The 24,684-nt window shown below is 48.8% G+C and overlaps 8 protein-coding genes across 8 annotated transcripts; 5 read left to right on the forward strand and 3 right to left on the reverse strand.

Annotated features, from left to right (window-relative positions):
* Positions 1-741: 741 nt before the first annotated feature.
* On the forward strand, positions 742-2,067 carry pmeA (pectinesterase pmeA-Aspergillus niger; the record flags this gene model as incomplete). Its single annotated transcript, XM_001390469.1, has 7 exons — positions 742-858; positions 920-1,056; positions 1,107-1,186; positions 1,238-1,384; positions 1,436-1,496; positions 1,553-1,746; positions 1,808-2,067. The coding sequence occupies 7 exons, from the start codon at positions 742-744 to the stop codon at positions 2,065-2,067; spliced, it is 996 nt and encodes a 331-aa protein (XP_001390506.1).
* Positions 2,068-2,455: 388 nt separating this feature from the next.
* On the reverse strand, positions 2,456-3,443 carry An03g06320 (uncharacterized protein; the record flags this gene model as incomplete). The annotated part of the gene is made up of 3 exons (XM_059747187.1): positions 2,456-2,754; positions 2,832-3,201; positions 3,318-3,443. 3 exons carry the CDS (start codon positions 3,441-3,443, stop codon positions 2,456-2,458), a joined length of 795 nt encoding a protein of 264 aa, XP_059600369.1.
* A 439-nt stretch (positions 3,444-3,882) lies between these two features.
* An03g06330 (uncharacterized protein) lies at positions 3,883-5,144 on the reverse strand (the record flags this gene model as incomplete). Its single annotated transcript, XM_001390471.1, has 5 exons — positions 3,883-4,362; positions 4,413-4,644; positions 4,699-4,846; positions 4,895-5,072; positions 5,124-5,144. The coding sequence occupies 5 exons, from the start codon at positions 5,142-5,144 to the stop codon at positions 3,883-3,885; spliced, it is 1,059 nt and encodes a 352-aa protein (XP_001390508.1).
* Positions 5,145-6,377: 1,233 nt separating this feature from the next.
* Positions 6,378-6,875, forward strand: An03g06340 (uncharacterized protein; the record flags this gene model as incomplete). Its single annotated transcript, XM_001390472.1, has 1 exon — positions 6,378-6,875. The coding sequence occupies one exon, from the start codon at positions 6,378-6,380 to the stop codon at positions 6,873-6,875; it is 498 nt and encodes a 165-aa protein (XP_001390509.1).
* A 128-nt stretch (positions 6,876-7,003) lies between these two features.
* Positions 7,004-8,410, reverse strand: An03g06350 (uncharacterized protein; the record flags this gene model as incomplete). The annotated part of the gene is made up of 6 exons (XM_059747188.1): positions 7,004-7,100; positions 7,177-7,205; positions 7,254-7,903; positions 7,944-8,010; positions 8,067-8,177; positions 8,234-8,410. 6 exons carry the CDS (start codon positions 8,408-8,410, stop codon positions 7,004-7,006), a joined length of 1,131 nt encoding a protein of 376 aa, XP_059600370.1.
* Positions 8,411-9,083: 673 nt separating this feature from the next.
* An03g06360 (uncharacterized protein) lies at positions 9,084-12,079 on the forward strand (the record flags this gene model as incomplete). The annotated part of the gene is made up of 8 exons (XM_001390474.3): positions 9,084-9,173; positions 9,226-9,586; positions 9,640-10,001; positions 10,068-10,731; positions 10,786-10,968; positions 11,014-11,197; positions 11,245-11,884; positions 11,942-12,079. 8 exons carry the CDS (start codon positions 9,084-9,086, stop codon positions 12,077-12,079), a joined length of 2,622 nt encoding a protein of 873 aa, XP_001390511.3.
* Positions 12,080-12,851: 772 nt separating this feature from the next.
* Positions 12,852-15,106, forward strand: An03g06370 (uncharacterized protein; the record flags this gene model as incomplete). Its single annotated transcript, XM_059747189.1, has 6 exons — positions 12,852-13,344; positions 13,494-13,810; positions 13,864-14,280; positions 14,339-14,565; positions 14,658-14,796; positions 14,879-15,106. The coding sequence occupies 6 exons, from the start codon at positions 12,852-12,854 to the stop codon at positions 15,104-15,106; spliced, it is 1,821 nt and encodes a 606-aa protein (XP_059600371.1).
* A 1,068-nt stretch (positions 15,107-16,174) lies between these two features.
* On the forward strand, positions 16,175-24,569 carry An03g06380 (uncharacterized protein; the record flags this gene model as incomplete). The annotated part of the gene is made up of 14 exons (XM_059747190.1): positions 16,175-16,207; positions 16,336-17,024; positions 17,114-17,627; positions 17,688-17,811; positions 17,865-17,977; positions 18,041-18,473; positions 18,529-18,975; positions 19,023-21,278; positions 21,329-21,354; positions 21,433-22,566; positions 22,619-22,693; positions 22,741-23,081; positions 23,141-23,571; positions 23,623-24,569. The coding sequence occupies 14 exons, from the start codon at positions 16,175-16,177 to the stop codon at positions 24,567-24,569; spliced, it is 7,563 nt and encodes a 2,520-aa protein (XP_059600372.1).
* Between the last annotated feature and the right edge of the window lie 115 nt (positions 24,570-24,684).

Here is a 24,684-nt window from a genome sequence, read left to right on the forward strand (position 1 = left end):
AGATAACGATTTGCAAATGTCAGCTGCAGCTGCTTACTGTCGCCAATGGACGGGAGAAAATTGGCCGTTTTCTATACCGCGCATAATTTGGGCCATCATGTGGTTGAATTTCTGCACGCACAATCTGAGACGGTCGACGAGACTGCAATTACGTACAGTGTAGGGTTTTGGTCCATCGCGCACCCCCACAGGGCCCAAACAATGGAACGCGATTCCGGAATCCGGCAACTTAGGGATTCGAGGAAATCAAATGGAACTGCCAAGAAACCCCTGTCTCACAGCTTGGAGCTTGGCAAAATTCAGCGTTCATTTGTTCCTGCCAAGCCGCGAAATGACCTGGAGTGATATTGATGATCTGATAGAGGGCCAGGGGTCTTCTGTCATTCGATCATTTAGATTGCCCACAAATTAAGAACCTCCATCGTGAAGGCAATTGGTGGAAGACTCGGTACCACTAGCCCTAAGAAGCTTCTTTGAACGCCTCCACTTTGTCAACGGCCGGCCCAATTGCCTCACTCCTCCTAGCCTTCTCAGATATAGTTGTTCAGGCTGTGACAGAACCCCGCCGGTGTCTCCACCCGGAGGTCCTGAACCTTATGAGGCAAATACTGGCCGATAACAAGAGCTCATGATGACTGGATAGTATGCGGTTCCTATAAGAACAAGGTCTCGCAGCGTTCTCTGGTTCCTCCATCAGCAGCAAAGTTAAAATCGCCGATCAGTCGATCCTTAACAGCAATCATGGTTAAGTCAATTCTTGCATCCGTTTTCTTTGCGGCGACTGCGCTGGCCGCGAGCCGCATGACGGCTCCTTCCGGTGCGATTGTCGTTGCCAAGTCCGGAGGTGACTACGACACGGTGAGCATCTAGACTGTCGATCGTGTTGCAGATGTGTGGCTGATAGTGTCTTGTTGAACAGATCAGCGCTGCCGTTGATGCTCTGAGCACCACTTCGACCGAGACCCAGACTATCTTCATTGAGGAGGGATCCTACGACGAGCAGGTGTACATTCCCGCTCTCAGTGGAAAGCTGATCGTCTACGGTCAGACTGAGGAGTACGTTGTCAGTTGCGTATAGAAATTCAAGGATACTAATGAAGGTTTAGCACCACCACCTACACCAGCAACCTGGTCAACATCACCCACGCCATTGCCTTAGCCGATGTCGACAATGACGATGAGACTGGTCGGTCCACACACTCTGGAAAATGTCCGTGAACTCGCTAACAATAAGTAGCAACCCTCCGTAACTACGCCGAGGGCTCGGCCATCTACAACCTAAACATTGCCAACACCTGCGGTCAGGCCTGCCACCAGGCTCTCGCCGTGAGTGCCTATGCCACCGAGCAGGGATACTACGCCTGCCAGTTCACCGGATACCAGGGTAGGACCAATTTCAGATATGCCAACCGACAGTGATTAATCTCTACTATAGACACCCTTCTGGCTGAGACCGGTTACCAGGTTTACGCCGGAACCTACATCGAGGGTGCCGTGTATGTCCCTACCTTAATACCTTCGAAAGAAGTGAATCCAACTAACGTACAACCAGTGACTTTATTTTCGGACAGCACGCCCGCGCTTGGTTCCACGAGTGCGACATCCGCGTTCTCGAGGGCCCCAGCTCCGCCTCCATCACCGCCAACGGCCGCTCCTCCGAGTCCGACGACTCCTACTACGTGATCCACAAGTCCACCGTCGCTGCTGCTGATGGCAACGATGTTTCCTCGGGCACCTACTATCTTGGTATGCCACTGGTCTAGAACTGTCCACGGAGCCACTAGCCCACTAACGAATATTATCACAGGCCGCCCCTGGTCCCAGTACGCTCGCGTCTGCTTCCAGAAGACCTCCATGACCGATGTGATCAACCACCTCGGCTGGACTGAGTGGTCGACCTCCACCCCCAACACTGAGAATGTCACCTTTGTTGAATACGGCAACACCGGTGCTGGTTCTAAGGGCCCCCGTGCTAACTTCTCTTCTGAGCTCACCGAGCCCATCTCTATCTCTACCCTTCTGGGCTCTGACTGGGAGGACTGGGTTGATACCAGCTACATCAACTAAGTTGGTCTGTGGGAAGTATTAGCTGAGTGAGGAATGATCGTATATAGTGTTGAGGATCTGTATATATCTGATATGGAGTATAGTTACCTAATTGTGATTAGTTGATTACGACTGAATTCATTTCTAAGTCTATCTTGATTGGTGGCTTTTTGTGCCGTGATTGGGTAAGGTACTTGAGGGCACTTGGATTAGAGTGGACTATTACAAACAGCGTTAGCGTGTGTATTCGCAATACGCTAACTAGTCACCACTCCTAATAGGGAGTAGCAGCACCATCTCAACCTTTCAAGTATCCCTCTCACTAGTATTCGCATCATATGAAGAATCTAACACCCCATACCTATATACCCTCACCCCCCACCGGATATCCATATTTATCTATATAAACCTACTCATATCTAACCTTATTAACCAACGTTCCAATCCCCCCAATCTTCACCCGAATATCATCTCCATTCCTCAACACCACCCTCGGCTCTTTGAAGAACCCAATTCCTGCCGGCGTTCCGGTAAGAATAATAGTCCCGGCCTCCAGCGTTGTACCTTGTGAGAGGTACGCGATGGTCTTCTTAACCGAGAAAATCATATTCTCCGTGTGTCCATCCTGGCATATCTCACCATTGTGGATAGCCTGAACAGAGAGAGTCTGGGGGTCTGCGATCGCAGACGTGGAGACTAGGACGGGTCCTATCCATGAATATATATCATTAGCCACCCACCTCACTGCCACATTTTTCAAGAAAGCGACAAGGGTCTATACTAACCAATAGGACAGCTCCCATCCAACCCCTTCGAGAATCCCCACTGGGACGTAATAAACTGCAATCCTCGCGCGGAGACGTCATTCGACGCCGTATACCCCAGAACATAATCAAGTGCCTCTGATTCAGGGATATCGCGACCTGTCTTTCCGATGACGAAGCACAGCTCCGCTTCGTAGTCGCTTGTTTCGTCTTGGGCACATTTCGGGATGTTGATTGTGGCCGGGTACGGGCCGTTCAAGGCCGTCCGGGGCTTCGAGAAGATTGTTGGCGCAGAGGGAAGGGAGAGGTTTGCTTCTTTGGCGTGGTCGGTGTAGTTGAGGCCCAGGCAGCGGATGTAGCTGCATATGGAAGGGGAGAGGGGAGAGAGGAGCTGTTTTTGGTGTTAACAAGGAGAAGATGAAAGGGAGAGTAGGGGATGGGACATGCCTGTTTAACGTGCATTATTTGGCTCGTTACGCGGCCGTTGAAAATGTCGCCATTGATTACGTAGGCTGCTATATCGACGCCGTTGACGCTGTCCTCGCCGACATCGCGGGTGGGGTCGACGAGTTGGCCCAGGTGGGTTTGGCTGTCTTCGACGGCGATGAAGCGGATAAGGTGCGTCCAGGACATGATTGAGGTGTGTTTCTGAGGTGTGATGTGTCTGGATGGGTGATTGAGTATACTGGATGCATATTCTCTTGGCTGGTTGTGGTGGTTTTGTATGAGGGGTTAGGTCCCACATTGTAGTTCTGCGGGGCTGCTTGAGATGTGGGATCTTATCCGGATTGCCGATGCGACGCGGCTGACAATGATGCACTACGACAAATAGGCCCCTCATTGTACCCTGATTATGAGAGTAATTGCATAGTAAAATGAGGGGTAAAATCCGGTGTTCATCATATTCGTTGATTTTTGTTGGGAGAGCGGGGAAAACTTGACCCAATGGTTTGGATCCATTATAATGCCAGGTATGAAAGGACCAGTAGCGAAGATATCAGGAGATACAAAGAATCGCGTGGAGAAAAGTATAAGCCATGGCACATTACAAAAATTTCAACATGTCGTACAATCATTTCAAGAACGTAGCCGGCACATCGGGTCCCCAAACGGCCAACGACTCATCTCCAGCGGGACCGTATCCGATCGGCGTCTCGTCAGTCACCAAGTCCCCATCTGCATAATGCTCAACCATGTTACCAGTCGTGTCCCACCAGTAGTCAAAGATCTGGGAACCGAGAATATGCCGTCCCACACCCCACACCGACTTGTATCCCTTCCCTGCGAGCCAATAGTGCCCCAATTGCTGGGTATCGAAGTCGTGAACTTCAAAGGAGCAGTGGTGAACATGAGAAGTCTCGTTCGTGCTCATGAAGAAGGAATGGTGGTCAACGGGGTCGCTTCCTCGATCGATGTGGGCAAACACTGCTACGTTGACTTTCTGGCCGTCTTTTTCCACGTAGAGGAAATCGCTCGGGACGAGGTTGAAATTCCGGGTATAGAAGTCAAGCATGGTCGGGAAGTCCTGTACGCAGTATCCGAAGTGGCCAAGCTACTGCTGTCAGTCAATGAATCTTGCTTTTGGGGACTGTTGGATCATACCTTGTGCACGGGTGCAGGTCCAACATTGAATCGATGGAATTTTCGCAGACGAGGTTTGTCTGCCTCGTAGTTGACAATCAACCTTTCTGGGTAGTCTCCTGTCTCCCTCGGTGCCTGTCCGTGGATCAAGTTGACAGGGTATCCTTCCGGATCAGTGAAGGTGACGAAGTGACCACCGCCGGGATGGTCGAGCAATTCTTTGATTCCACTGGCGTTCGGAAGCTGTAGTGCTCTGTTACAATTAGCATACTGTAGATAACAAGCGAATGCATATGTAATGGCTTACTTCTCCAGATCCTGATACGACTCTACCTCGAAAGTGGCACCCAGGAATTGTTTGGGTCCTCTCCTCGCATAGTAAACATAAGGGTCCGGCCCATAGCCACGATACCAAATCTGGTCATCAGTCTGTTTGACAATCTGCATGCCAAAGTCTGGGCCAGTTAGTACATTGCCCAATCCACGATGAAGTATGTACACACCCTTCAAAAAGACAGTAATCTGATCCAGATCCGGATGTTGGTACCGCATGTGTGACAACTTCACCAGCCGGATCTGGGCATCGGTGTTGATACCAACTCGCTCCCTCCAGGAAGCGATGGACTCGAACTCCGATCCCTTGGTTGTTATGTCCGGAACAGACGCGCCATGGCACACGGTCTGGGTGCAGTTGTTAGAGTGGTACTGTGTTAGAAGGAATCGGAGTCATACCGGTTCTCCGAGGCTGCCCATATTGACTATTATTATGTGTTATGCACCGGTAAATGATGCCAATCTCGCTAAAGCTAAAGGATGCACAAATGATCAAGAAATAAGATCTAGGCAGAAAGTGGTTCGTGTCTACTTGAAAAGGCGGAGCTGCGGTGAGGCTGAGGCCCCCCATGCTCGTGTGGGGTCACAGCGGGGGTGGGGCTACAATGTGGAGCTACAGGGGGCCTCGGATTTATGCATCTACCATAACATCACCGGGGATGATCACGCTCTAATTATTTGGAATATTCGATAAAGAATACTTGTACATAATTTAAGATGTCAAATTGCTAATGAACGACATGACCACGTGTGGCAAATGCGGGTGGTCGGGACTAAATACAATAGACAAATTGCGAGTCGGTTTGATCCGAACAAACATAGCTCGATCAACTTGGAACGAAAGTTCGAACCATGGACAGAACGATGTTATCCACGTATTCGCTATCCCCCGGGTCAACTATTGGCACACACCCTGCGCCTGGCTGGGTGTTTGCTGTACAGTATATCAGTTAGTTCTTGGTTGAGTCAGCTTGGAATACAGAAATCACATACGACACACAAGTTCGATTCGCAAACACCCATACTTCCATCTGACTTGCAAGGGGTACCGGAAGGAAGCTGTGGCTATGTTAGCATCGCATTAACTGTGGTGGTTGGCTGTATAGGGTTCTCGAACATTGGCGGCGCAGGCAGCGCCAACAAGAGCAACGAAAGTGATCGCAGAAAAACGCATCTTGGATGAAATATATCGGTTATTGTAAATATTGTTATGAAGGATGATTTCTCTTTTGCTTTGTGTGTTCTATTGTAGAGATGCTTTATCCAATTTATATTGGTGACTCTTCGTCTTTGGAGAACTGATGTTGATCGATATTCCGAGCTGGCCTTTCTATCCCGAATTGAAGAAGTAACAGCCACATATGATCGACATTTTGCCATGCATGGGTTTCACTTTGTGGTCCACATCATCTGCAATTATACTCACGTTTCAGCATCGTCTGGTAGGATGTCTGAGGCGATATGCTTATGCCGGCTAATTTTAGCCGGCGCAAGATCATCATTTCTTGGTCTTTCTTGGCAGCATCAGACCCTATCCTCAGTATTGTCGAGCCAGTCATCAAATATAAATGTCGATCATAAGTGGCTTAACCTACTAATCTCACTAACTATCCAAGTCTATAATCATCTCCTCACAGTTCAATCCACCTCACAATGACATCCACAACCACCACCGCAGCAGCATCCTCAACAACCTGTGGCGGCTCCGGCCAGTACGAACTTCCTGTTAAGGATGCAGCTTGCGGCATCCCAAACATCAAAAACTACCAATCTCTCTTTGATGACTGCGCGAAGCCTGCCGGTCCCCGATCATACTACCACGATTGTGCTCTATGGGCTTATGCTATAGACCAGTCCGTCCAGAACCTCACTGATTGCCTGTACAAAGCTGGGGTGGCCTGGGAAGATGTCTGGTGCACTGGTGAGACCAATGCCACTGCAACTGTGACGTCGTATCCTACAGCGACGGCTACAGGGACATTGGTTACAAAGAGTGAGGAAGCGACGGAGACTGGAAGTTCGACTTCTTCTACTGCTTCTGAGACGGGTTCGAAGACCAATGCGGCGTATTCTTTTCGCGGTCGGGTTTCTACTAAGCTTGCGTTGGGACTGTTGGGGCTTGTTGTGACGGGGGCAATGAGTTGGGTTTAGAAAAGTCTGGCTAGCTATTAGGTGTTATTGAGCCATCTTGTGGTCAATCGTTTGCAAAATATCTATATAAAGCTATTTTAGTCGCTATTTCTCTTAATTCTCTCTAGTAAAGGCTGTGCCTTGAATGTTTAGTGAGATTCAATAATCTCAGAAACGGTGGCTAGATGCACCTCAGCCTGGTATTCATTATAACTCCCTAGACTTAATAAAAGAAATTCGTGCCAGCTATTTCACAGTATAGAATTGGTAGTCGTATTTTTACTTTGAACCGGACGGCGTGTATGATGGGGACAAAACACACACTGGGAAGAGAAACTCCAATATCCTTGACTGCAACCATAGTTAGCTTTTGAATTCAAAACGGTCTTGATAACTCACATTGTAGCGACCAAATTCAATGCCGAGCCTGATCTCCAGCTTGAAGCTCCGGGTCACATTGCACGTTTCAAAAGTAGGGGTCAGACAATGTGGTACAGAATGTCTACTCCATACCCCCTCGTCCAGGCTCATTACGAAGCCGGCAGTCGGCCCTCCGCCAGTCACAAACGGTTGACTTAAGTTTGTCATGGTCTGTATAATCCATGACCGAGTAACGCGCTGTATAATACCATGTGCTCGGATATCTGTTGTTTCGATAAGCATTGACTGAAAGTCGCGTAGTGATATGTCGAGTTTCTCGTCATTTACGTTGATAACTTTTACACCCAGCGCAATTGGGTGTCCAAGCAAAACAAACGGACCATTCACCAGTTCGACTTCGACCTCGTAAGTTAGTGGAGGACGTAATAGCTCCGCTGCCTTCGTACTGCAAGTCACAATTTTCCGGACTGATACACTCTGTAATGGCTTAGGGATGGCAGACACCGGATGAAAGGATATGGTGCGGGTCTGTTTGATACTGTTAGTACAGGCCATAGCTACCCGAGAAGGGAGACTCAACGGATTCGTGACTTCTGTATAGGAGCCCATTCCATGTGATGGTAGCATCCAGAGAATATCTGATCTCCTCGGGAGTGTATAAATTCCCACTGGACGGTGGAAGCTTTCGTAAGAGGTGGTGTGGCTGACGGGTTGCCGACCGCTTGCGAGCGGCATCTCTAGTGCTATCCTTGTAGCATTCTGAGACCTGAGGAAACTAGAAAATATTAGATGCGGTTTTCATTAAGACCATGCGCAGGTGCAAACACGAACCATGATACAAAATGGAAACGAGTGTTCTCCCGGGGGAATTGTAACGGACGCCGATGTCAACCAACCGACGCAATTGCTGGGCGGGAATATTTGCTCATTTCGTTGGAAGAGCTTTTTTTCGGTAAAGTTAGCTTATCTGAACCCAGTGCTGTAATAGCAGCACATACCTTGTGTGATTCCGTCAATTTTCCCGAGTCAAGCCTGGATATTGCCTGCCCGGATAGACTAATTGTTATAGTGGCGATGTCAACCTCGGTATCATTGCGGAGGATGACATGGCCGATAACCCGGTCTTCGTTTGTATAGAACGGCTTCCTTTCGTCGAGTTCGATTTGAATTTCCATGTTTGAGGGGTATCCCAAGAGCCGTGCCACTCTTGACAGCATGAAGCTATGGTGATGCAAAGGTTGGACTTGATACGGCATGCACATGCTCGATAATGCACAACACACCTGTTTGCGTTGAAACGTATATCTAGAAGTCTCGGATCCTCAATCAATAGTTACCCAGGAGGGATATCTGTACTCATAAATAAGAGAAATAATTGTTCCAATTGCACTCGGGCTTGGTATCGCTGTTTTTGCGCCGAGAACATGACCGGCTCCAGTGGTGCAGCTCACTTTTTTCTTTCCCACCCGCAAAGAACCAACCACGGACAAACCTGGGCCTTGAAACTTGGCTACCCAAAGGTAGCGCTCTTACACGATCAAATCTCTATACATTGTGCATGGAAGACATGTCCAGATTCCCGACTATATTTAAATCTTGATTTAGAGCCTCTCATTGGCTCGGCATAAGAGCGGATCCTTCAATATCCAATCAGAACGTATGTTTGCCTGCACTGTTGTTGAGACATTCACTTGGGTGAGTGAGTGTAGAGCAGCTACTAAGAGCAACAATGATGGAATATTTGCTTTCTCATAGTTTCCCAACCTAATATTTGACGGCTTTCATTTTGTGCTGTCTATGTAGAACTTTCGCAATTGACTGCCTCAAAGCTTTGCGTTATCAGACAGCATGGAGGATGCACACGATCAATCGTCACGCCCTCTCTCATTCGAGTTGGAGAGTAACCACCACTCACTTCGACAGCTAACCCCTCCCATTGTAACCTTTCGGCGAATGCAACATTAAGGATTACTAGCTAACCTCATTCTAGTGCACTTCATACCCATCCAACGAGAATGAAGATGTCTCCCAATCGCTGCTACCTGCGCCGCTTAACGACCGTTATCCTCCTATTAGCTCACAATGGCCACCTGGTACCATACAACAAAATCCGTCCGAAGATCCGCATCAGCAAACTGAATCCGAAGTGGCCAGTCAGACCTCGTGGCAGCGACGACAGACTACGAAATCGGGCTCAGGCCTACGCCGTTACCCAACTCGCAGGATCAATCTAGTCCAGGGATCCGTCCTCAGTGTCGACTATCCTGTTCCTAGCGCCATTCGCAACTCGGTCGAAGCAAAATACCGCGATTCAAATGATGCAACAGCCGAGGAGTTCACTCATTTACGATGTAAGATTCACGAGGGTCATCCCGGCCAAATTCTATCTGACCCGGTATTCTAGACACGGCTGCAACCTGCGACCCCGACGATTTCACTCTACGCAATGGATATAATCTGCGGGCTGCCATGTTCAATCGACATACAGAGATACTCATTGCCATTACCTATTACAACGAAGATAAAGTTCTTACTGCTCGAACTCTTCATGGAGTTATGCAGAATATTCGAGATATTGTCAATTTGAAGAAGACACAATTCTGGGACAAAGGAGGACCTGCGTGGCAGAAGATCGTTGTCTGTCTTATTTTCGATGGTATTGGTCCCTGCGATAAGAACACTCTTGATGTCTTGGCCACAGTCGGCATATATCAGGATGGAATAATGAAGCATGATGTTGATGGAAAAGAGACCGTGGCACATATTGTCTGTGTACCCTCCTCGACCGGATTACAAGACGCGTTTTAGTGCTTACGGAAGTTGTTAACCTAGTTCGAATATACCACCCAGCTATCGATAACTCCTTCCCAGCAGCTAATACGCCCGCAGGTCGACAATCCCGACAATTTACCGCCCGTACAGATGATCTTCTGCTTGAAACAAAAGAACAGCAAGAAGATCAATTCGCATCGGTGGCTTTTTAATGCATTTGGAAGAGTTCTGAACCCAGAGGTCTGTATATTGATCGACGCAGGGACGAAGCCTGGACACAAATCCCTCCTAGCCCTCTGGGAGGCGTTCTACAACAATAAACACCTGGGAGGCGCCTGTGGTGAAATTCACGCTTTACTTGGCCCACGTTGGGAAAAATTAGTGAATCCCTTGGTTGCTGCGCAGAACTTCGAGTATAAAATATCCAACATATTAGACAAACCTTTAGAGAGTGCCTTTGGGTACGTCAGTGTCTTACCAGGGGCGTTTTCTGCTTACCGCTACCGTGCTATCATGGGTCGACCTTTAGAGCAGTATTTCCACGGCGATCACACTTTATCCAAGAAACTGGGTAAGAAGGGAATAGAGGGTATGAATATCTTCAAGAAGAATATGTTTCTTGCTGAGGATCGTATTCTGTGCTTTGAGCTTGTCGCGAAGGCGGGATACAAATGGACGCTGAGTTATGTGAAAGCCTCCAAAGGGGAGACAGACGTTCCAGAAGGTAAGATATTCCACCCTCAAACGTATCTCCCCGAAACTAATGCAAGCGATATAGCACCTCCAGAGTTTCTTAGTCAAAGGCGGCGATGGTTGAATGGGTCCTTCGCCGCCAGCCTTTATTCGGTCATGCACTTCAACCGCATCTACAAAAGTGGCCATAATTTACTCCGACTCGTTTTTCTGCATGTGCAGTTAGTCTATAATATCTGTCAGCTTACCATGACTTGGTTTTCTCTGGGTAGGTCTTCTACGTAAGTTAGGTGATTTGGGCTAATGAAGATAGCTTCCTACTGGCTTACTACCTCGGTCATCATGGACATCGTTGGAACTCCAAGTGCGACGATAAAAAACAAGGGATGGCCATTTGGGAATGATGCCTCACCTATCGTTAATAACATCATAAAGGCCTTATACCTGGCATTTTTAATGCAGCAATTCTTCCTTGCGCTCGGAAATCGACCTAAAGGGTATGCGTTCTGCACCTGTTATGCATACTTGGACTAACAGCTTTCAGGTCCCAAACTTCCTATATTTTAACCTTTCTCTACTTCGCGATCGTTCAACTGTACATCCTCATACTGTCATTTTACCTCGTGGCCCAGGCATTTTCTGGAGGAAATATAGACCTCGACTTCGATAATGGTGCTGGAGGATTTGTGGGTTCTTTTTTCACTTCGACGACAGGACTAGTGTTGATCGCCCTGGTTTCGACCTATGGGACTTACATCATAGCTAGCATACTCTATTGTGATCCCTGGCATCTTCTGACATCTTCGTGGGCATATTTCCTCGGGATGCCTTTAACGATCAATGTTCTCAATGTCTACGCGTTCTGCAACTGGCATGATGTCTCGTGGGGAACAAAAGGCTCGGATGATACCGCCTCCCTTCCATCTGCCAAGACGATGAAATCAGTAACGCAGAAAAGCTTCGTTGAGGAGGTCGACAAGCCTCAGGTCGATATCGATATCGACTTTGAGTGTACTGTCCGACGCGCCCTTTCACCGTGGCAGGAACCGAAGGAGAAGAAGGAGGTGCAACTGGAGGACTCGTACAAAACTTTCCGAACCAATTTGGTGCTACTGTGGACATTATGCAATGGCTTGTTGGCATTGCTGATCAATAATGACAGCGTGAGGAATCTATGCTTGACGGTATGCTCACTTCGACCAATTTTACGTCTGGGAATTTTACTAAGATTTTGCTTTTAGACTACGTCGACGGATCGTACGGCCTGGTATTTCAAAGTCATCTTATGGGCTACATCGGGTCTATCTGTCTTTAGATTTCTAGGAGCTCTTTGGTTTCTGGGGAAGACGGGGCTGTTGTGTTGTTTCTCTCGGCGCTAGCCAACACCTTAGATAGTGCTCTATGTTTTTTTTTTTTTTGGGGGGGGGGGGGGGGGGCTTCGATGATAACTGTCCGTCTACCAGTGACAAATTCTCTAACATTCAGTGTGTCTGGCTGTCTTTGCCCTGTTGTCCAGTGTAGCAGAAGACCACTGGATATCTATATAATCCTTAGTTCTACCAATAATGCAGAGGTTTTTTTTTTTTTTTTTTTTTTCCTTTTCAACCGGACTTCTTGGCATTCGGAATCCGCGGAACCCGCCGCTAGTTGACTTGTGTAGAGCGGAACTCCCTCCCCATGCCAAAAAAAGCAACCTAGTTGGCTGACCAGCGAAAGTGAAAATCAGAAACCGGCGAAGGCGATGGACACTCTAGAATATACTGTCTCCCATTGGCGAGCCCTATTCTGAGAGTGGCGCAGTGATGCCCTCCGCCATGTTCCTGGTCTTGGCATACTATTTTCGTCTGCTTCTTGGCGCGTGCGAGCGCTTCATCCCGCACTCGTGGCTAGGAGAGGACAAACGAGATTTTATAATTCTCTCTTGATAGACCATAGAATACGGAATTCGATAGTGGTACAGTGACCACGTTCATTCTCCAGAATGTTGCGACGTCGCGTGGTGTGTAACCCCTCCCTATTATTTCAATAAATTGGGACCGCTCTAATTCGTAAACCCCCAGTGTGATTCATGCCATGCCCGAAAGGTATAGATCCTGCATCTCCGATGACATATAGATGCGCTATCCTATTCAAAGATGAATTTTCTTAGTAATGTCATATCAGGTTCGGTGCGATAAGGAAGACCCGTGCGGAAACTGCCAGGATCAAATGACCGATTGCACTCGACTTCGGGGCATGAAGCGATTACCGAAATTACCGAAGCGAGGGGCTGTTCAAACGCGAACTAGAGAGAGCAGAATTCCAAGAGACAGGACCCTCGTTTCTCAGCTTTTGATTACAGGCCGACGGTCAAGACAAGTCTCCGTCGAACAGTCAAGTGAGGGTTCTATGTTGAATGACCTCCCACCTCACATCGAGCATGGATCCTTGGATCTCCCAGATGACCTATATTCGCCGCTAATTGCGCCCACCATTGACACGAATTATGAGTTGCCAGGCTGGGTGTCGCTCATTCCTCTCACGGACGCCCAGATGATCAAACAACCCAATTCAGGACAATCGCTGGAGCTGGTTCGAGGAAGGCATCAGACTCTTGAGTTCGCTCTATCCATTGCAAGCCAACTGCTAGGTGGCATGAGCCGATGTACGGGCATGCTATTTGAGACAACAAGAAATGAGGAATTGCACAGCTTTCCTCCCATTGAGCTACTGTATTGGATGCTGAACGGTATACCTGTCACTCGGCTCAACCCCTTCCACAATATAAGCATGTACTCATTCATATCTCTGCAGACATCGGAAGCAACAAATTTGGATCCTATGTCCAGGACTTTTTTCGACATATTAGTAACGAAACCCTCAAGCGCATGGGCCTATCTATCTTGTTAGGAACTGCTACGGCGTCCGATGCTTTGCTTTACACCGTCTGCGTCAATTCTGTGGCGTACAAGTTCCTCGATACGGTAGCTGCTATTGAGAGCGATACCATTCTGGCTCAGAGTCTGCGGCATAGCGCTCTGCTCTACCGGGAGACCGCTCAAAGAGCCCTCAGAAAGATTCCTCTCTTTACGGAGTCGTCGCTCCCTTTGTTACAGGCTACATTATGTGGAGTAAGTTGCGCAATACCTAACTCACAACATTGCTCCTAATCAACTGGGACTAGATATTTCTATATCAAGGATTAGGCGACATTAGCACTTGTCAAGAGTTGACCAAAACTGCGTGCAGAGTATGCATGGATATCGGTCTTCATCCGGATGCCACTGGGATGCACAATTCAAATGAAGAGGAGTACTACTGCTTCATGTGGTGCTACATTCTGGACAGGAACTACGCCTGGAAAATCGGGAGACCGGGAATCCTTACATTGGGACCTGATACGAGGGTGGACCCTCCCACATCGAGACCTATTATTTCAACCCTCCTCTTAATATACTTAGAATTAGCCAAGATCCAGGACACGATGATACCCTTCTTAATTGACTCCTCTACGGGAGATTGGAATGTCTGCCGGGCTTTCAATAGCGTCGCGTCGCAGCTCCTGCGGGACATGTATGCCATCCGTGGGAAAATCGACCAGGTACGTGATCTTGAACTTCTTAGCGATATCGATATGATTTAATAGTTGTGGCTTTTAGATTGAATCTCCCTCGCCAAACTGGACTGGCCTTGACGTCAGCAGCGAAATGGCGTCCCTCAATTTCTCATACCACTCCATAATGACCAGCATTTTATACCTACACCAAATCGCCCCAGGACAAGTAGCCATAGAGACCTGCCTCACATCAGCACGGCAGGAGTTACGGGCTCTAATAACCATCTGCGAGTCAAATAACACACCGAAGACGGTTGCTTATCTACACTGGTTAGTCCCATCTGTTGACTATAGTACTGCATGAACAGACAGCACTAATATCCAATCAACGAATAGGACCCTCCTATACTACCCCATCACAGCATGCTTCGCACTATTCTGCAACGCCGTCGCAACATGTCATCACGGGGATTTCCAGATCCTCAAGGCCCTCGCAAATTGTCTCGCGCACAGCGGGACAATGAGTCAGCCTATCGCTACGATGCAGAATCTTTTTCAGCAGTTTGTGGCACTGTCGAGGTGCTTTCTCAGTGAGGAGAGCTTGACCTTGAATGATTCAGGAGGGAATATAAGTACATTGCAGTCTCAAGTGCAGTTGGGGTTTCAACCGCTGGACGGTGGTATACTTGATTACTCTCAGATCCCGTCAAATTTGCCTTCTTGGTTTGGCTCTGCTGTTAACCAGGACACTATATCCTGGTCTAATGGGGATGTTGAAAGCGTGGCCTTTTCGTCACCATTGGGTGCTTTTCAAAGCCATGATGCTCTATGCGATAGTCAAAATTTCTCCAGTCAGGCGGGGTCGGACTAAGAGCGGACCAATATGCCCCCTCAGGACCGATGGCCTCTCTGTCGCAGGAACTGTTTTATACACACCTACTCATATGACCCTCTGTATAACTTGGCTGTTTCGTGACATTTCCAGCTCACATGCCATATTCACCTCAATAGAAATTATCCTTAGATTTCTGATACAGCTGAACATAAGAGACTCTGCACCGGGTTTGTAATGGATACTTCACAACTCACGCACCATTGAAGCAACTAGAAACGAACTGCAGTGGGGCTTGTATGGAACTTTTCCGTAGCACCAGCACTAATCTGCAGAGCTTAGTGCAACTTGCGGACGCACAGGCGAGTCACCCAACGAACCTGACTTTTATTACGTCTATCTGTCAAGAAGCGTTATGCATGTGTTAATCTGAGCTGGCGGATCATAAAGGTCCGACATAAAGCCCCGAAAAGTAGATGCCGGGTGTACAAGGATGTACATGCGCTAGTCGACGCTGTCCACTCAAAAGGGCGTTCAGGTGCCTGCGTCGGCAGATCTTGACTGATCCAGGGAGAAAATGGAAACCTTACTGTTCAGCGCCCAATCTTATCTGCTTTTTTAGGCTTAAACCTTCACCTGATCGTATGGAAGAACTGCTGCTTTACTCATTATCAATCCCGCAAGGCATGTTGCTATCTTCCGAAGTGCTTATTTGACTGAGACACCGACCTGCTAAATCAGTCTTTCAATCCTTCAAAGGGTTCGCGGTATGATTATGAATGAAAGGCAAATATTCAGTCGTTGATCACCTTAACCCATGTTCTGACACGCCTGCAGTACTGTTATATCAAGGCCCGGACATGAATAATATGCGGCAAGGCGCAATGTGTGATAGGCTGGAGGGCTTATTGCACATTCGATTCCGGATTCTAGATGCATCCAAGCCTTGAATATCTCCGAAACTGGGTGATCATGTTCCGATATTATGGTTTCATGATTATCGCTCCTCATCTCGCTACTCTTGCAGGTATATGAGCTTTGGTGGACGTTTCGCAAACTCAAATCAGTTCCCACCAATGAGAGGGGAAAGTGCAAATATATTGCAGAATGCATATGCAAATGCAGGCCCATGTCCTTCAGGTCTGCCCAAAATACGGCGACTTTCTTGCCGGGGAGTTAGCAGGACCGGAGTTTAAAATTCTCGAAACGGGATAGCTAACATATATGACCATCATTGCATAATGAGAATATTAACTATGCCGCTGTAGAATATCCGTTGGGATCTAGAAGTTCTCGCTGTTTGGGCTTCCAAGCCGAGAGTACATTTGAGTCACATGGCCATAAACAATGGAAGCGAGCACGTGGTGGAGGCCGTCGCGATCCACATCGAGGATGTCGGGGAGCCACATCATTCCGAGCAACCTCCCACCACGCTATGGAGTCAGATCGACGAACAGCCAAGCGGCTCATTACCTCTCATTGCCATTGTGGGCATGGGGATGAGATTCCCTGGTAACATCCGAACTGCTGAGGAATTTTGGTCACTGCTGGTGGAGAAAAGGAGCGCCCTAGGCGAGATCCCTCCAGGAAGGTACCTTGGAGACTCTTTCTATCACCCAACCAGGCCCCATGAAATCAAAACTAAGCACGGATACTTCTTGCAGGAAGAGTATCTTGGCAAGGTTGATAAAGACTTTGTCGGAAAACCATCAGAAGCGGGAAGTTTAGATCCTCAGCAAAGACTTCTGCTCGAGGTTGTGTGGGAGTGTATGGAGAATGCTGGCCAGTCGGACTGGAGAGGCCGCGATATCGGCTGTTTCGTAGGAAGTTTCGGAGAAGATTGGCTCGAAATCACCAGCAAAGACACTCAGTACATAGACCGGTTTAGAGCTATGGGGACGGGAGACTTTGCGTTTGCCAACCGAATTTCATTCGAGTTCGACCTAAAAGGTCCAAGGTACGCTGATTCTACTGACCTTCCGTTGCCCTAGAGAATTTCGAACTCTACACTCTTCCCTCTCGTCTAACTGACCGTTTGGTGAGTAGTATCACATATAAAACGGCATGCTCTTCTTCCCTGGTTGCATTACATCAAGCTTGTCAATCAATATACTCCGGCGACTGCTCTGCGGCCATTGTTGGGGGGAGCAGTATCATATTCTCCCCTACAATGTCTGTAACAATGTCCGATAATTTGGTCTTGGCTCCTGATGGCAGATGCAAGACTTTCGATGCCTCAGCAGACGGGTACGGGCGCGGAGAAGGCATCAATGCCATATTCATCAAGCCGTTGGATGCTGCCATACGGAACGGTGACCCCATTAGGGCCATTATTCGCTCGACAGCAACCAATAGTGATGGAAGAACTCCGAATATCTCAACACCGGACCGGGAAAGCCAAGAGACCCTTATCTGGCGAGCATACAGCAGAGCGGGGATCAGCGATCCCTGTCAGACGGCATTGTTCGAGTGCCATGGAACCGGAACAACTATAGGCGACGTGACAGAAACTCAGGCTGTTACTAGCGTTTTCGGAGAGAAGGGAATATTTATTGGTGCGGTATGTTCCCTACGCATAAGCCTGTGTTGATTTGCATTTACTAATGTTAAGCTCGGGAAGGTAAAACCAAATGTTGGCCACATGGAAGGCGCATCTGGTTTGACCAGTGTGATCAAAGCCGTTCTTTCCTTAGAACATAGACAGATTCCCCCGAATATATATTTTGAGACACCACACCCGGAGAGTAAGTTCATTGAAATTGAAGAATCATGTCATTTCTCAAACTAACCTACAAAGTTCCATTTGAGGTTGGCAAATTAGAGGTACCGATAGACACATTACCATGGCCGGAGGACAAAGAGGCGAGGGTGAGTGTAAACAGTTTTGGAATCGGAGGAGCAAATGCCCATGTAAGCCAATCGTTGGATACGCCTTTAAGCTTTCGGCGTGGCAGGGTGCTGATGTGATATCAGGTTATATTAGACGCCTTTCAACAGCACGACATTATTTCAGCCCCGCGAAAATACTCACATCAGATCTTAGCCCTGTCTGCATGGGGAGCGAATGCCCTTAATAAGAAAATCGAACAACTTCAATCGTACATTGAGCAACACCCCCGTGCGTTGAGAAACGTTGCCTTCACATTTAGTTCTAGGAGAGATCATTTATCTCATCGTGCTTTTGTGGTTACAGACGGCGATGCAATAAGTACCGATGCGTTTCAAAGGGGGCATTTACCTGAGCTGCAAGCATCGGAGTTGATCTTCGCCTTCACCGGTCAAGGTGCACAGTGGCCCGGAATGGCTAGGAGCCTCATTGATGCATATTCCCAATTCTCCAATGATTTGCAGATAATGGACGGTACCCTTAAAGGCCTTCCACTTCCGCCAAAGTGGCTCTTACATAGTATTCTTTTCCCTTTCACCAACCGCAAACATGGCGATGTGCTAACAGACTGCAGATACCCTGATGAACTGCGACCAGACTACAATGGACCGTGCTGAGTGCTCTCAACCGCTATGCACTGCCATTCAGCTGGCTATGATCAATCTTCTCGCGTCATGCGGTATACACCCATCCAAAGTGATTGGCCATTCCAGCGGGGAAATTGCTGCTGCATATGCATCGGGGGCCATCTCAATGGAGACAGCTATAATCCTAGCATACTATCGTGGCCAGGTATCTTCGCAATGTGAGGGGAAAGGGGCTATGATGGCAGTGGGTATGGGCCCAAAACAAGTCCGTTCTTACATTACAGATGGTATCGTTGTCGCCTGCTATAATAGCCCCGAAAGTGTGACTTTATCAGGAGACAGGGCATCGCTGGAAGAGGTGGCATCAAGAATACGCAGCGACACACCGGATACACTAATTAAAATGCTTCCTGTCCAAGTTGCCTATCACTCTAGTAAGTTGAGCTGTCTCAATCCGAGGATCAGCATTGATGCTTGATAGGCCACATGATGTTCGCAGCAGCCCACTATGAAGAACTAATCCGACCTTACGTGACCTGCAGGCCGAAGTTGGCAGCTCAAATGTTTTCGACCATGACTGGCCAAGAAATCCAGAATACAAGCCAGCTGGATGCAGCTTACTGGAGGGCGAACCTGGAATCACCAGTCCAGTTCACTGCTGCCATGAGTACAGCGTTGAAGTCGGTGTCTAAACTACCGCAGCCGCCTCTTGTCCTAGAGATTGGGCCACACTCAGCACTTTCGGGGCCTATCCGTCAGATCTCCAAGGATGTGGAAATATCGAACACATACTGTCCAACCGTAGTCCGGGGGCAGGACTCCACTTCCACGTTTCTGCAAGCCGTGGGTCAGGCGTATCTCCACGGCTCGCGGGTTCGTTTCGAGGCTGTCAACGGGCCTGGGACCTGCCTAAAAGACATTCCACCTTATCCCTGGCAATACGACGATTTAGGCTGGGCTGAAAGTCGGCCCCCTCGTCAATGGCGATTGCGCAAATTTCCGCATCATGAATTGCTCGGTTCACGTACCCTGGAATCGGGTGACTTGGAGCCTTGTTGGAGAAACATCCTTCGCCTCGATGAAGTTCCATGGATCTGGGACCACAATGTAAGCGGCCAAATAGTGTTCCCTTGCGCTGGCTACATAGCCATGGTGGCCGAGGCAGCCAGACAAATCACCGGTTCTGATAAGATCTTGTTGCGAAACATACTGATCAGAAATGCCTTGCTTTTGGAGCCGAGTCTCGAATACGAGCTTCTCACAAGCATGCGACCAGTAACAGTTAATGACCTAGTGGAGTCCTCATGGTACGAGTTTACTGTTTGTTCATATGATGGTAGCTCGTGGAAAAAGCACTGCTCTGGCCAAGTTATGTCTGGCACGCCCAGCGACCCACCGCCGCTGTCAAGACCCCTTGTATACCCAAGACCTCTCTCGTCGCCATATTTATATCGACAACTGAAGAAGGCGGGACTAAAATATGGGACAACCTTTCAAGGCCTGCGTGATATCACAGTTAGTCCTTCAACTTATGAAGCCGCGGCGACTGTTGAGGACGATCCACGCTTGCATAGTGGCCGCTACCTAATTCATCCTACCGCCATTGACCAGTGCTTGCAGTTACACTGTGTTGCGGCATGTCGCGGTATTGCACCGGGGGTCGGTGTAGTTGGTGTTCCCTCGTATATTGGTGCGGTGTACCTAACGCACAGCAGCGAGACCATGTCATTGGTGGTCAATCCGACATCCTCTGGACCTATGTCTGGTAGGTTGGGAGGAGATTCATGTCTGATACGCAGTGATAGTAGCATCGCTCTATCCATGTGGGACGCCCGTTTCTTTGCGCTAGAGAGTGAAGCAGCGATCATACGCGAAGAGCCGTTTCTCTGCTCCCACATGAACTACGAACCCGAGATCCGTCTCAACCTTACAAAAGGCTTGATCAAGCGGGCAGGTGTGGATACAGGATTAGAAACAACAGCTAGGCTTGCCACTTTGGCAATATTAGATTTTGATGTTCTGGTCCGTGATTCAACACCAACCGTGCCCCATATGACAAAATATCAGCAGTGGATTCAGTCCGAGGCCCTTCGAATAAGAACGGAAGACTATCACAGCATTGAAGAGGCACGAAATTGGGCACGCATGAGCCCTGGTGAACGCCTCAGTCTATGGAAAGCACTACTTGACAAAGTTCCCGATCACAGACTGTCTGGTTTTTTTGCAGATGCGCGATACTGCCTTGAATCGGAGATGGAGTCCCTAATGGCGGGAAAGTCATCGGCGGCACAGGTACTAGCTCCACGTGACTCATGGAAAGACATCTATGCGTATGCGGTGAATATTTTCGATTGGGATCGATTTTTCCGGCTCGTCGCACATTCCAGTCCTCAGCTACGAATCCTTGAAATTGGTGCTGGAACTGGATCCGCCACGGTGGCTGCATTGAGAGCTCTAGTCGATGCCAGTGGAGATCGAAGTTTCGCCAGATATGTTGTGACGGATGTCACGCCTGGGTTTTTGATACCCCTGCAGGAGAAGCATGGAAATCAATTGGAATATGCCGTCCTTGACATATCGCTGTCGCCTGCAGACCAGGGTTTCGACGTTGGAGGCTTCGATTTAGTTATCGCATCCAATGTAATACATGCTACGCCAAGTTTGAACAAGACTCTCATAAATGTGAAGACACTACTGAGGCCTGGTGGCTGGTTCTTCCTTCATGAGCTATCTGCTGGTACGATCAATACATTCCCCTCCCAGCGCCTGCTAACTCTCAGTGGCCAGATGTACCTTATGTTGATTGGGTTATGGTATGTTAAATATTAGTTTCATTGTCCCTCTATAGCACTATAGTTGTGCCTAAAAGAAACGTTTAACTTGTCGAGCAGGGTACCCTCCCCGGATGGTGGTTAGGGGACTCAGACCAGCGTCTTGATCGACCTTATGTCAAGGTCGATAGATGGAACGACGAACTCACCAAAGCAGGCTTTCTTGAAATGGAAGACTTTGTAGATGACGAAGACTTTCCATTCCAGTTGTCTGCCACCATGATAGCAAGGAGCGCGCCGTTAAAGCCGTCTCTTCCTGTCGTCAGCCTTCTGGGAACCCCGCAGACCCAACAGCACCCTTGGGTAGCAGTCATTGAGAAGAAACTTGCCAATCAAGGGTACACCGTTCGTTGGTGTGTACTCGGTGATTTTGTTGAAGAAGGTGTTGTTATTTCCCTCCTTGATCTTGATGGACCTTTTCTTTACGACTTGTCGGAAGAGTCTTTCTCGAGCTTTAGGAATTATCTCTCCGTTGCCCAGCGGACACTCTGGGTCACCCGGCTTTCCCAGAAGACGTGCTCGGATCCTCGCTATGGTCTTATCCAGGGATTTAGCCGTACCATAAGAGCTGAGACAGGCATTGACTTCAGAACCCTGGAGGTTGATGACTTTAATGATACTACTGCGGGCCTTCTAGTCCGTGTGTTCAACGAGTTTCTCGATGAGAAGGCCAATCCCTCTGGCAGAGATTATGAATACACCATTGAAGACAGCATTGTATATACAACAAGATGCAATTTCCTATCAAAAGAGAAGCAGCTTGAAGTTGAAGGCAATTGCGGACCCCTCCGCCTCCATCCTGGAGTACGCGGTGTCCTAGATACGCTCCAGTGGGTGGAAGAGGAACGGCAGATGGAACTCAAGCCGGATGATATCGAAGTGGAGATGAAGTATCTTAGCTTGAACTTCAAGGATCTCATGTTTGCCTTAGGCCTACTCGTGACTGATCTGCCCCTGGGTATAGAGGGGAGCGGTGTTGTCCGCAGAATAGGATCGGAAGTGGTTGATTTGCACGCGGGAGACGCAGTGATCGTAATTCAGCAGGGCACATTCAAGACTCGATTAATCACGCGGGAAACGAACTGTATGCGCATCCCAGGCGGTATATCTCTCGAACAGGCATCTGCGATGCCCTGTGTCTACGCAACGGCCATTTACTCCCTGCTGACGATAGGAAATCTGAACAAAGGACAGGTGAGATGATACTGAGTTCTTTTGAATTTGTCCGCTAATATTCTCCCTTCAGACTGTTCTTGTCCATTCAGCTTGTGGTGGTGTTGGGCTGGCAGCGATCGACATTTGCCGCATGGTTGGTGCTGAGGTATTGCTCCTTTCCCAGTCAGTAATTTAATGCTCACCGATATATAGATCTATGCCACGGTCAGCAGCGAGGAAAAGATTCAGTTCCTCATGAAGAACTTCAATCTTCCACGAGATCGTATCTTCGACTCTCGAAGCGTCTCATTTCGCAGAGGTGTTCTAGCTGCAACAAACGAACGTGGTGTGGACCTTGTCCTGAACTCTCTGGCAGGAGAACTTTTGCACGCATCTTGGGACTGCGTGGCGCCCATGGGCAAAATGATCGAAATTGGTAAACGTGACATGCTAGAGCATGGGAAGCTGGAGATGGTGCACTTTGCTAACAACCGCTCCTTTTTTGGTGTTGACTTGAGTGAGATGCTCGATGACTACCCAGACCTTGTCCGGGGGTATATTCCCACTTTCATAATGACACTAATAACGACCAATGGATGCTAATGGTCTATAGAGCAATCAATGAGATGTTTACCTACTGCCAAGAAGGGCGACTTCAGGCGCAATTATTTCCACGAATGTTCGAGGCAGATGATATAGGAAGTGCATTCCGACATATGCAGACTGGCCGGCACATAGGTAAAATTGTTGTGAAAATGCCGGAGGTGCCTCACAGTCTCAAATACAAACCGATCGAGAAGAGATACATCTTCTCTCCTACAAGGTCGTACCTGCTCGTGGGTGGCTTCGGAGGAATTGGTCGAGTGCTGGCGACATGGATGGTCACCAACGGCGCCAGACATCTGGTTATAATGTCACGATCAGCAGGACAATCCGAGTCTGATCAAGCCTATGTCAAGGAGCTAGAGAGCCAGGGCTGCACAGTAGCTATAGTCCATGGCAGTGTTGAGGACGCAGAAAGTGTCGAGCAAGCAGTCTCTGCCAGTGAGCACGAGCTCGCCGGGATCGTCAATCTCTCATTAGTACTACAGGTAGGCCTCCCAGGTCTCCAAACAACCCTGAAAAGCGTGCTGAAACTGCCCAACTTCGGCAAGGACGAACTCTTCGCGAACATGTCATACGCCCAATGGCTGGCACCCCAAGGCCCGAAAATCCGCGGTACATGGAACCTGCACAACGCCTGTTCCGAGAAGCAGCTCGACTTCTTCGTCCTTTTCAGCTCCGTCGTAGGAACATCCGGCAACCCAGGCCAATCCAACTACGGCGCAGCGAACACCTTCGTCGACTCTTTCGTAACCTACCGACGATCTCTAGGCCTTCCAGCAACCCGCGTCACACTCGGCGCCGTCGAAGAAGTAGGCAACTTCAGTCGCAACACTCGACTAGTCGAGCTCTTCCAAACGCAATCACGCTTCTCCCTCTCCGAGAAAGAAGTCATTGACGCATTCCGTCTCGCCCTACCTCACACCAACACCACCACCGACCCGCCCTCCCTTATCGCCTCCCCACTAGACATAATGGTCGGGGTAACGTCCTTCCTCAACCCGGACCAAATGGAGATAAACAACAGCAAAGCCTTATTCGAGCAAGACGTGCGCTTCAACATCCCCTCCCTGATGCGAACCAGCAAAGCCGAAGCGCACAATCAAGAAGCCGACGTTCTCCTCCGATTATTCGAAGCCATCGCCAACGACCCATCCTTCCTAAATGACCCTAAATGCGAGAGCACCATTATCTGCGAACTCGGGAAACGCGTCGGCAATTTCTCGGCGCAGGCCGGGCTCGACGAGAAGCAGATCGCTAGTTTCCCTATCGACTCGCTCATGGGGCTGGAAGTTAAGTATTGGATTCGGCGTAGTTTGGATCTGGAGACGTCTGTTCTGGAGATCTCACAGGCGAAGACTGTAGCTGGTGTGGCGGCTTTGGTTATGAAGGGGCTACGGACGAAGTATGGCATTAGTGCTGAGGATGGAACTGGCTAGACTGCTCCCTTAGCCAAGTTAGGTGGGACGATGTGTGGACAAAAGGCGGTGGGTGTCAAAGTGGTGCGGTGTGGTGCTCGTGGGGCCACAGGGGAGGTTCAGAATGTGGGGCCAA

This window comes from Aspergillus niger, assembly GCF_000002855.4.
Source record: "Aspergillus niger supercontig An03".
Lineage (NCBI taxonomy): Eukaryota > Fungi > Ascomycota > Eurotiomycetes > Eurotiales > Aspergillaceae > Aspergillus > Aspergillus niger.